Consider the following 12,111-nt stretch of genomic DNA (forward strand, 5'->3'; position numbering starts at 1 on the left):
GAGATAAATGAGTATCCTTAGCTCTGTTTTCAGATGGGGAAACTGAAGCAGGGAGTAGAACCAATTTACACAAGGCCACATTAAGTCACTACCAGAGGGGGGCATAGAACTTAGGAGTTCTTGGCTACTAAGCCTGCATTTGTTTCCATAGGCTATGCCATAAATACATAAATAGTTCTTGAGCCCTTGTTCCTAAATAACTGACTGACTTCCCTTCCTGAAAATCATCTGAGTGTGCAACAATAGTCTAGAATCCTTTGTAACCCTGACCCATGCCAGGTGACTGGGCCAAGAAAAAAAGTAGCATATGACTTTTAAAAACTAACTTTATATTTGTGGATAATCTAATATTAGATGTACAGACACTCTTTTCCCAACATATGTATTATATAATTTTTTTAACATTAGCTTTAATAAAATTTTTACATTTGTTATTACTACTCTGCTGCACACCTTAGTCTGGAGAGTGGCAGGGAGGTCTGAGATTTAAAATGCAAGCTGCTTGAGTAGACTTCATGGAGGTGCAGGAGAGGAGATGTTTATTGCTGAATGTGGGAAGGTGTCAGTGCTGTGGAATAAGAATAGAAGAGCTACCACACTGGGTCAGAACATGATTCATCTTGCCCAGTATCTTTACTCTGGCAGTGGCTCATACCAAAGGTTCACAGGGAGTGTACAGAACAGGGCAACTGTGGAGTGATCCACCCCCATCTTCCGCTTCTGGGGGTCAGAAATTTAGAGTTGTTCTGAACATGAGGTTGTATCCATCACCATCTTGGCTAATAGCCATTGATGGACTTATCCAGTTCTTTTATGAACCCAGTTATACTTCTGGCCATCACGGCATCCCATGACAATGCGTTCCCCAGGTTAGTTGTGTGTTCTATGAAAAATATTTCCTCTTGTTTAATAAACCTGCTGCTTGTTAATTTCATCAGCTTTTTGTATTGTGTGAAAAGGTAAATAACACATTTCTATTCACTTTTTCCACACCAGTCATGATTGTATAGACTTCTATCATATCCCCCTTAGTCATCTCTTTTCTAAAACAAACCTCTCTAATCTTTTAAATCTCTCCTTCTGCGGAAGCCCTTTATCATCTTTGTTGCCCTTCTCTGAACTTATTCCAATTCCACTATATCCTTTTTGAGAGGAGGCAACCAGAACTGGTTCAAGGCGTGGGTGTACCAGGGATTTATTAGTGGTATTGTGATATTTTCTGTCTTATTTTCTATCCCTTTCCGAATAGTTCCTAACACACTGTTAGCCTTTTTGACCACTGCTGCACACCGAGTGGAAGTTTTCAGAGAACTATCCTCGTGATGACTCCAAGATCTCTTTGTTGGGTGGTAACAGCTGATTTAGAACCTATCATTGTAAATGTATATCAGAGATTATTTTTTCAAACGTGTATTACTTTGCCCTTATCTATGTTGAATTTCGTCTGCCATTTTGTTGCCCAGTCACCCCATTTTGTGAGATCCCTCTGTAATTCCTCACAATCTGCTTTGGTCGTAACTATCTTGAATAATTTAATGTCGTCTACAAACTTTGCCACTTCAATGTTCATTTCCCCTTTTTAGAACAGCACAGGTCCCAATACAGATCCCTGGGGGGCAGTCCACTGAGATCCACCATTCTCAATGGTCAGTCTTAAAACTGACCATTTATTCTTCCTGCCCTTTGTTTCCTGTCTTTCAGCTAGTTTCTGTTCCATGACAGGGCCTTCCCTCTTATCTCAATTGCTACATAGTTTCCTTAAGAGCCTTTGATGAGGACCTTGTCAAAGGCTTTCTCAAAATCCAAGTACACTATATCAAGTGGATCCCTCTTATCCACATGCTGGTTGACTCCCTCAAAGAATTCTAAGAGGCATGATTTCCTTTTACAAAATCTGTGTTGACTCTTCTCCCACGAATCATGTTTATCTGTCTCTGATCATTCTGTTCTTTACTATAGTGTCTACCACTTTGCCCAGTATGATGTCAGGCTCACCTGCCTGAAATTGCCAGGATCTCCTCTGAAGCTCTTTGTTAGAGGCAGATAAAGAGATGAGAGAAACACCAGTTTTTTCCTCTCACAGAAAATGACAACTTCCAAGCATTAAGGAATTTTAAACATATTTTTTACATAAAATGCAATATTAATGTTTAAAAAAAGCCAATTCCATTTTTTTATTTATACAAACCAAGATTATTTGGATTTTTTTTAAAATTTCTTTTCAGCTGACAGTCCTAGAGAGAAACTGGCACATGGACACTCTGTCACCATCTGCTGACAGTTTAGGAAAATGCAATAATATATTTTTATTCATATTTCTCACACATTAAGTCACCTTCATCACTTTCAGCATCAAGACTGGAAATTTGGGTGGACCTTTTCTTGCAGTTTGGCCAGCTGTTTTGGTATGTCCCCTATTGCTATTTCAGTCAACTTTACTTCTCTCAGCCATTTTCTTTGGAAACCTGTTACTGAAAAGTCTTTCTATTGATAAGGCAGCTTTTCCTGCCAGGTGTATTCCCTGCAGATTTCTGGGTGAGAATACAGAACTACATCTCTTTCATTTATAGTGTCCTTAATGCTACATTTGAATTCATATCTGATTTATGAGACTGGGTTTGGTGATGCAATGCACAGTTCAAACAGCAATAAATGTTTTCTGTATAGTTCCTCTTCACATTTATTTCCCCTTTATGTCTGTGTACAGACCCTTACTTCTCCACCCAGTGATCACAACACTTGTACAGCCATAAAATAAGATTATAATTTTTTTCTGTTGGCATGTAAGCAAGCCTCTTTATAAATAGAAATTGTTAAGCATTTTTTAACAATGAAAGTTACATTAGCCAAAGTGACACATCCAGCCTTGTTCTTTTTTTTTTTCATTGTTGTTATAACTTTGGCCAGATCCACAACTCAGATTTGAGACCCAGCATTACAACTAGAAGTTTAATGAAGTAGGCTTATTATAAATGATAGCTTAGTTCTGTTCATGCAATAAGATGAGGAAACTCTTTTAGGCTAACCCATATCATATTGCTCTATGTTTGCCTTGCAGTACATTCAACCAGAGCTGAAAAAAATATTAATAATTTGACTATTGATGGACACAATGTTTTGATAAAATATGTTTGTTTGTGACTATTATGCAATAAGTCCTCATAAAAATTAAGGGTACCCTTCTAAATAATAATAATATTTTTATCTGAATATTTCTTACCTACCATTTTTATAAGTAACCCCTAAGATTACTAAGGTTAGAAGGGATTCAAGGGGAGAGATGTCTAGTTTTTTCCCCAATGTCTTCCTTTTTATGAATTTGATAGTACTTTCTATACAGTCAGTGTCATTGTTTCCTTGTATAGTGAATTAGGACCTGATCCTGCAAGCCGCTCTGCATGGGCAAACTCTTGTACCCATGAAGTCAACAGGGCTCTGAGGTAGAGAGAAGGTCTGCTCATGTTCAGTGGCTTGCAGGATCTGGGCCCATGTTAACTCATGTCCCATTTTGTTTGTGTGGGTCTTTCATGCAGTTACAATGACGGGAGAGGCATTTTTAAGACAGGGAAATGTGAAGGTAAAAATCACAAAAATAGCTAGGAGACACAGAAGCAGCTTTACTATCTGAAACTTACTTTTAATTCCTTGTTTTATAGAAACTAGGTTTCAAGTTGACAGTGTTCTTTAGTTAAAAGTTACAAAATAGTGATACAATGCAAGGGAACAATGGCTGTTAGTGTCAACTGTTGTTGGAATGTGTTTTCATGTATTCTTATTAGGTATGCTGGAGGATGAAAAATCAACTCAGACCTGTGTTACCATGTCCTCGACTGCAAGTGGAATAATTAACACTGAGAAGAAAACTAGCTGTGGTACTCAATGCACAAAACCCATGGTCCATGCCTCTGGAACTATGACACAGAAACACAATGGCTTCAGAACAGCAGAGGTCTGTTTATAATTATGTTCCATGACTCTCAGGGCTAGTTTCAATGGGACTACAATTATTTTTGTGATAATTACAATTCTTCATTTTACAGTCAAAACCCATTTAACATTTTGAAATACAATAAAATACTTACACTGCAGCCACAGCATATTGCATGAGAAGCTGCAGATCTGGGCAGAGGCAGACTCTGAATCTACGTCTTCTGACTGATGATTAAGTGCTGACAGGGGACAGACCCAAAGGCCCCTACCCAACTGCACAGTAGGATCATCAGACAGGTTCTATCAAACATTTACCTTTCAGATGGGAGAACAAGCATGGGGAATTTGAGCCCAAAAGGAATTTGTCTGAGAAAATAGAGAGCAACTGGAAAAGAGAGTTTAGAATGGAAGCCACATCTCAACTTTACCTCTAATATTCATTAATAGCAAACACAATAGTATGTGTGTGTTTATTTTAAACCTCCTTATACTGTATTATTCATCCTTCATTGCTTCTGCAGCATGGAAATATTCCCCTGTGACCTAGACGCCGTTGTGTCTTTCCATTTAGGTATTGCAGTAGCAGGAGTACAGGGGCACATTCCACGTCAGCATGACTTCAAGAGCCATAAGGGGATTGCTGGAAATGAATAAGTGCAAATGCTTGTCATAATCATGAGTCCATGGAGAAATTTAATCAGTCAAATTGAATATGGTGTAACAGAATCAATGTAATTATAAAATCCAATTTGTAAGATATTGGCAACATTTCAGAATTCGATTCTACAAATGATAAAGCTAATCTATTATTCTTATTTTTTTAGCAACAAGAATACAAAAATTTTAAGAGGAGCTCTGTGTAAATTCGAAAGCTTGTCTCTCTTGCCAGCATAAGTTGGTCCAGTAAAAGATATTATCCCACTCATCTTGACTTTCATTTTATTTGGTGTTACTAGAGATGATGGACCAATTCCTTCAATCCTTAAATCATGTGACCATTGACTGCAATGGGGCTACTCACATGAGTATGGATTACTTAATTGGGCCCTCTGTCATTGGCTTGAAATGCATTCTTCCAACTTTTTTCTGGCACACAAAGATGCATGCAATCAAATTTTGTTATTGTTATATCCATGTGCATAGAGAAGTTGGTTGACATGAAGTCAATCTTGGTCATCTGATTTATGTGAGTATTCTCACTGACTTCACTTTGCCTTCTATCTCTATTGGGAGGCAGTGTTGCCTAGTGCACGGCACACAGGACTGGGGCTCAGGAGACCTGGGTTATATTGCTGGGTCTGCCATTGACCTGGTGGGTGACCCTGGGCAAGTCACTTGGTCATGCCGTGCCTCAGTTTCCCCATCTGTAAATTGGGAATAAAGCTCTTTGAGATCTACTGATGACAAGTGCTATCTATCTATATAAGCTAGGTATTATTATTTATTACAATATCTATTCCTCTGTTGTCTTGCTGAATCAAACTGCAGTGCCAGCAAAGGTGTATGTCAGTACGGTGAAAAGGATATGGGCCTAAAAGAAATTGATAATAAAAACAATTAATAAAATAATGAAGGAAATGCAACAGTTGGACACTCAAGGGATTAATGTTGGGTCCTGGATTATTAACTATATTGTATGAAAGATCCGATGGAGGAGGTGCACTGGGAGTTGAAGTTTGCTGACTGACATTAAGTTATTTTGATTAACAAAATCTATGGAGAATTGTGAGAAACACCAGATGGATGTGAACACTTTGGATGATTAGGCAGCACAATGGCAGATGTAATTAAACTTGCGTAAATATAATGTACGTTGGCAAATGTAGGGGCCCAATTCTGCCCTCAGTTACATGGGTGTAACAACCACTGACTTCAGTGGGAGTTACACTTTTGGAAGTGAAGGCAGCATTGGCTCTATAATCTAGATAATCTGTAGGAAAAAAATATCAGATTCATTGTGAGTGGCTAATGAAATGTTTGCCAGGTACATAGCAACATTTGAAAAGACAAATAGGTGAATTAAAATAGAGAGATAATATTATAAGACCATTTCAAACGCTGGTGTGCACTCATTTATCTTGTCCAGATATGGTTAGCACACCTTAAGAAAGGTAGAGTGAGGACTGGAAAGGTCCAGAGAAGGAATGCATATATATAAACTATGCAATAATTATTTAGTCTGGAAAGGCAGAAAAAGACTTGAATGAATTATTCAAATTATGAAAGGCAGATTGAAGATTTCATAAAATACAAGGAGGCAATCATTGAAAATAAAGGGCAGTAAATTGTAGATAATTACAATAAATATTACTTTAGATAGTGTACAGTCAGCCTGTGGAATTGACTACTGCGGTAGGTCAGTGAGGCAATTGCTATCACTAGATTTCTAATAGGTAAATCTTTATTTTGCATGGGGACTATATATACTGTACATGTCCCCAATATGCACTTTATTTAAAGCTCAGCTTGAGGAAAAACACAGCTCCTCCTATGTCTGAGCAGAGATTAATGGCGAAGGACAGTTCACATCTGTAATGGGACATATGCCTCACCTTTCCTTGTTCACCACAGAAACTGCTCAGACTCTCTTCTCTTAAGGGGGGAGGGATAGCTCAGTGGTTTGAGCATTGGTTGTGAGTTTAATTCTTGAGGGGGCCACTTAGGGATCTGGGGCAAAAATCAGTACTTGGTCCCACTAGTGAAGGCAGGGGGCTGGACTCAATGACCTGTCAGGGTCCATTCTAGTTCTAGGAGATAGGTATATCTCCATTATTATTATTTCTTTTCATGTCCACTCCATATAATTTATTCAAGTCCCTTTAACCAACAGCTCTACAGTTCAGTACAACAATTCTACTTCCTGTAGCCCTATTACCATCAGACCCCTGTTCATCAGAGCTCTGGAAGGAAAAGAGATTTCCCTTCCTTGGGATCTTCTTCAGTTTGGGCACAGCTGCCCTGGCCAATAACACTTCCTTCCTGCCTTTTATCAAGCTAGTCATCTGATGAGCCAATTAGTTTCTTAACTCACCCAGTGTCCCCATCTGATTAGCTAATTCCTCCCTATTTCCTCAATCATCTACTGCTGGGGAAACTAACTGAGGGTATGGCTACACTTACAAATCTGCAGCGCTGGTCGTCCAGCTGTGCAGGGCCAACGCTGGTGTGTGGCCACACTCACAGCTACCAGCGCTGGTGTGTGGCCACATTTGCAGCATTTGCAGCGCTGTTGGGAGTGATGCATTATGGGCAGCTATCCCAGCATTCAAGTGGCAGCAACGTGCTTTTCAAAAGAGGAGGGTGGGGTGGGGCGTAGTGTGACAGGGAGCGGGCGAGAGAGAGAGAGTGGATTTTTGGAGCCAACACTGTGTGTTACCTTCCTGCCTTGAAAAATCAGAACATGTTCCCGATCCCTTACCCTTAACTCTTAACTGCAAACAGCCTGCAACCAACGGACTCCCTCTCTCCCCTCTGCCCCGTTTCTGTCAAGCAAACACTCACTCCCTGCCTGCCTCATTATCTCATTTGATTGTTCACAGATTGATCACAGCAAACAGGAGCTGTGTTTGTAGATAAGCAGCTCCGGGATCAACGGATCAACAGAGCTATGGAGCCCCGAGTTCACAACAAAACAAAGAGAGGCTGCATAACAAAACAAAGAGAGTAATTTATAAAAGCATTCTGGGATATCTGCTAATACCCTGGAGGCCAATAACAGCGCTGGTGTGTGGCCACACTTGATGACCAGCGCTGCAGCACCAGCGCTGCAATCTTTATTCCCCATGCTGAGCCAGGTGTACGGCCAGCGCTGCAGCCAGGGAGTTTCAGCGCTGGATGTGCCCTGCAGGTGTGGACACTTACTAATTGCAGCGCTGGAAAGCCTCCACCAGCACTGCAACTCGCAAGTGTAGCCATACCCTGAGACTACAGTGATCAGAGAGCTGACTCATCCATTAGGCCTCATCACTCTGACACAACCTCATTTAAAAATGGACCATATGAGCTACTATCTATATGATGGCACATACATTCTGCTACAAATCCTCCTGGCTCTACTTGCCCAGGTTGGACCACAGGGTAACAAGGATTAGGCCCTCTGTTTCCTGTATTTCACAGGACAATATATTGCATCATGAATTTTTCTTCAGGGAGTAAATAGCCAGGGTTACATCACTATATCTGGTTTTAAACAGAACTGCCCATGGACTTCTTGATGATTACTAAGAATAGATTTCAGAGTAGCAGCCGTGTTAGTCTGTATCCGCAAAAAAACCAGGAGTACTTGTGGCACCTTAAAGAGAGTAATTCAGAAGAAAGTGACACATCTCCTACATCACAGTGATAGAACATCCCAGATTCTCATGACATTTTTTATATATTTACTTAAGTGGAGGTCAAGCCACGTGTCAGAGAAATTGTGCTGCTTTTGAGTATCAAGTGTATGGGTTTTCTTCTTGTACAAAACTTTTGGAAGGGTCAAAAGAGTCCAAATTTATAGCATGGAAAGAAAAGCACGTCTTTGGGAAATAAGCATTAAAAGGGCCATGGCCTTGTCCTGCACATAATCCCATGTTGTGCAGGATCTCGCACTGTATGGCTGCATCAGACCTACCTAGATCATGGCTCTGAGGGCAGGGACATTGTGCTAGGTGCTATAAAATCACAGAACAAAAACACGGCATCTGTCCCAGCGAGTTTACAAACTGTCTGTCTGTATCCATCTGTCGTCTCTTGTTTTATACTGAGATTATAAACTCCTTGGGGCATGGATTGTCATTTTGTTCTACATTTGTATAGCACAATGGGTTCCATGACAAAGGCCCCTGGGTGCTTTGGTAATAGATGTTATTACTAATCATCATCAATCATCAACAGCATCATCATCCAGGCATAAGACAAGAGACAGATAGACAGATGGGGCAGCATAAGGAAATAATGCAACAATATTGGTCATAAGAACATAAGAATGGCCATACGGGGTCAGACCAAAGGTCCATCTAGCCCAGTATTCTGTCTTCCGACAGTGGTCAATACCACTTGCTTCAGAGGGAATAAACAGAACAGGTAATCAGCAAGTGATCCATCCCCTGTCACTCTTTCCCAGCTTCTGGCAAACAGAGGCTAAGGTATGCATGACAGGCAATGGTATCAGCATACCAACAAGGACTCCACCTCTTCAGGCTGGCCAGCAGAGCTGATTGGATGCAAGAGGGGAATGCTGCTGCATCTTGCAAAGGGCTGATGCAGCATTCTCCTGGAAAAGGGAGCTTTGGATGATGTGTGTTCATAGTGATGTCTTTAAGACACAACTGCTTCCTGGTGCTGCCCCATATTCTGGGTTGATCCAAAAGGGTTAGGACACCAAGAGGAGTACCTGTGTAAAACTTATTTGTAAGTGACTAGAACCTGAGGATTAGGGCCAGTCCAGCTCCCATTGACATCAAAGAGAGTTTGCCCATCAACTTTAAGGGAATCAAACTATTTGTAATTGATTCTATTTTTAAGGGACAATTGGTATTACCAGGATTGGGTTTGCTGCTAGTGAATAAAATAAACTATTAATTTTTAAAGTATTTTAACTTTTTTTAAAAAAAATAGAGTGACTTTTCTTCCATGAGAGCTGTATTGTAAAGTTCTTTATTCTTTGGAAGTGATTTGATACAGAACTGTACCATGTATATAAGACTTAATTCTCTTTTATACAAACCTATTAACTATAATTTTGAAAAACCTATTCTGGTTTAAGAGCAGGAGAAACCTAAAGAAAACTCAAGCCAAACTTTGCCCTGAGCAATGTATGTTCAAATCCCATTGGCTTCAATGGGAGCCCCCCAATGCCATCCATGGATTAAAACTAACCCCATTGTTGAAAGGGATACATTTTTCAATCTGTGCATAGAGGTGCATGCGCAGCAGTGATAATGTTGGTCAAAAGGATTTATTGGCTTTGGATGAGGCCAGATAGATATCTATTGTGCTTAACTAAAAATATACCCCAAATCACAAAAATGGGTGGAGAACACTTGGTCTTTCTGTGTATTTAACATATTTATTTTGACAAACTTCAGATAGCTGTTGTAAATGTCTCACAATTTGCTGCCAAATGTTGAACTCATTATATCGTTTTAAACTTTTTAACAGGCTAAATGGGACACCAAGAAAATGTCCACAAAAGAAGTCACCATTAATGTTACAAAAAGCATCAGACAAATTGACAGCGACAGAAGAATCACAAAGAATTGTGTCAATTAAAGGAGTAAAGCAAACGTGAAGATGGACCTAACAATACTTTGCTGCACTTTAACTGTGACTAATCACTTAAGATTTGAAGATCTCAAGATGGTCTGTGTTGAATGCAATGGGCATCGGCTGCTGAGTGCCTTGAGAAACGTTGTTTTAGCTAGCAGTAAATAGCTGCAAACACTGTTGGATGTTCAGACATGTATTTATCTATTGCAATGGCACTGTACAAAAATATAACAAAATATGTGCCATTTTTCTCTCCAAGTCCTGTGCTATCTAATTGTAAATTTTCTATGCTGCATTGCTGTTAGGGATTGGACAATTAGAGCTGCAGTTCATCTCACTTTAAAACAGAGAAAGAATAATTAATCTGTGTTACTAGTAAGTAGCCTGAAATGTGTTACCTTCTGTTTTATAAAGTTAAAGATCTGACTTTCATAAAAACTCAAACCCAGATATCTCAGAAGTAAAGAAACACAAATGGCTTCCAATTTTAAACTATATATGTGATCCATGAGTCATATTGTCTTCTGGTTAAATTACCTTGTTTCAAGTTAGTTTCTGTATCAGAAGAGTTTAGGTCTTGAAAGCAATAATACTCATGTTGTTACCAGTCTAATGAATCTGAAGTACCCCGTTTTAGCTCACGGGTAGTGTTCAGTTTACATTCTGTCTTGACTCTTTCTCAATTCTCCCTTCAGAAACAACAAACTGAGAACTGTTTTACAAGATTTTGTAAGACACCCTTCACTTTCTAACTTTATATATAAATAAGCAGACTTCCCCAAATAATTTCATAATGATGACAACTGCAAGAAGATTATCTTTATTTGATAATTAAATTTAATTGATTTAGCTTATATTCTTGTTCTTTCAATATATAGAAAATGGGCAGAACATACATTTTAATTGCATTATATCCTGTGTCACTGTACTGTATATTTAGCATAAGTATATTCCCAAGAAATCAATGTAAACTTTTGTACAGACCACTAATTAATACAAGACCCTCTTAACAACAAAGTAATGAGTTTGATATAAACCCACTGTGGTTTTGACTTTGGACTTTTATGGCGATAAGAGCAGTAAAATCATTTTACTCACTCATTATACACCTATGAGCATCCTTGAGGTGTCATTTACAATAAACTATTCAGCAACCATTAACGCTCATGACTTATAATAGGTGGAGGTGGGCAGAAACTGATCAATGTCTGAGCTGCATAAGGTACTTCTTTTTTATACCTAGGCAAACACAATCATAAATAGATTCCTGGAACGGCATCCTAATGTATTCCACATGAGAAGTCTTTTAAGAAGTCATCATCAGGTTTATGAGTATTTATTACTTTACTTGGAATACAGCAAGTATATGCAGTAAATAATTGTTTAAATAAGTAATTGTTTTTATAATTCTTATAGAAAGTGAAGTCCAGTCTTTGCCAGAAATATGTTGCATGCAGTAGAGTTTGTATAGTTTTAAAACCATTAGATATGTAGATATGTAATTTGTAGATTTTCAAAGGAGGGGGCCAAAGATCCCATTCTTAGCAACTCTTTTCAACTCATTTTTTTACCTGAGCTGTGCATTTATGCATTTATGTACCATAACTAAGCAGCATTGAAAGTTGAGTGGTGTAGGTGAAAACAGCTGCTACTCACATTTATCTCACCTACTTAATGGAACCTGCCATCTTGCTGCACCTCTTAGACTCACTCCTTAAAATAAGCAGAGGCTGTTGTAGCTCAATATTCTTCCTTAGCAATGGGTGGCCATTGTTGTCTTTGGCAGTATACAAATCTAACTGAAAGTACAAATGAATGATTCTCTGTTATTTATGTAGAGCATAACATATAGATGGTATTGCCCATGGGACAGCTGTGCCAAACCAATAACGTTCTTGACCCACAGGGCTTACAGTCAGAGATAGTATAGTA

At 39.0% G+C, this 12,111-nt stretch overlaps 1 protein-coding gene across 1 annotated transcript in view; it reads left to right on the plus strand.

Annotated features, from left to right (window-relative positions):
* Window positions 1-11,422, plus strand: part of BAALC (BAALC binder of MAP3K1 and KLF4) — a 34,900-nt gene extending 23,478 nt beyond the window's left edge. The window contains exons 2-3 of the mRNA XM_039521506.1: window positions 3,780-3,949; window positions 10,072-11,422. Coding sequence (XP_039377440.1) covers window positions 3,780-3,949; window positions 10,072-10,182 — 281 coding nt within the window. The 3' untranslated portion in view covers window positions 10,183-11,422. The remainder of the gene's footprint in view (window positions 1-3,779; window positions 3,950-10,071) is intronic.
* The last annotated feature ends 689 nt before the right edge of the window (window positions 11,423-12,111 follow it).

This window comes from Mauremys reevesii, linkage group 2 (assembly GCF_016161935.1).
Source record: "Mauremys reevesii isolate NIE-2019 linkage group 2, ASM1616193v1, whole genome shotgun sequence".
In the NCBI taxonomy this organism is placed as follows: domain Eukaryota; kingdom Metazoa; phylum Chordata; order Testudines; family Geoemydidae; genus Mauremys; species Mauremys reevesii.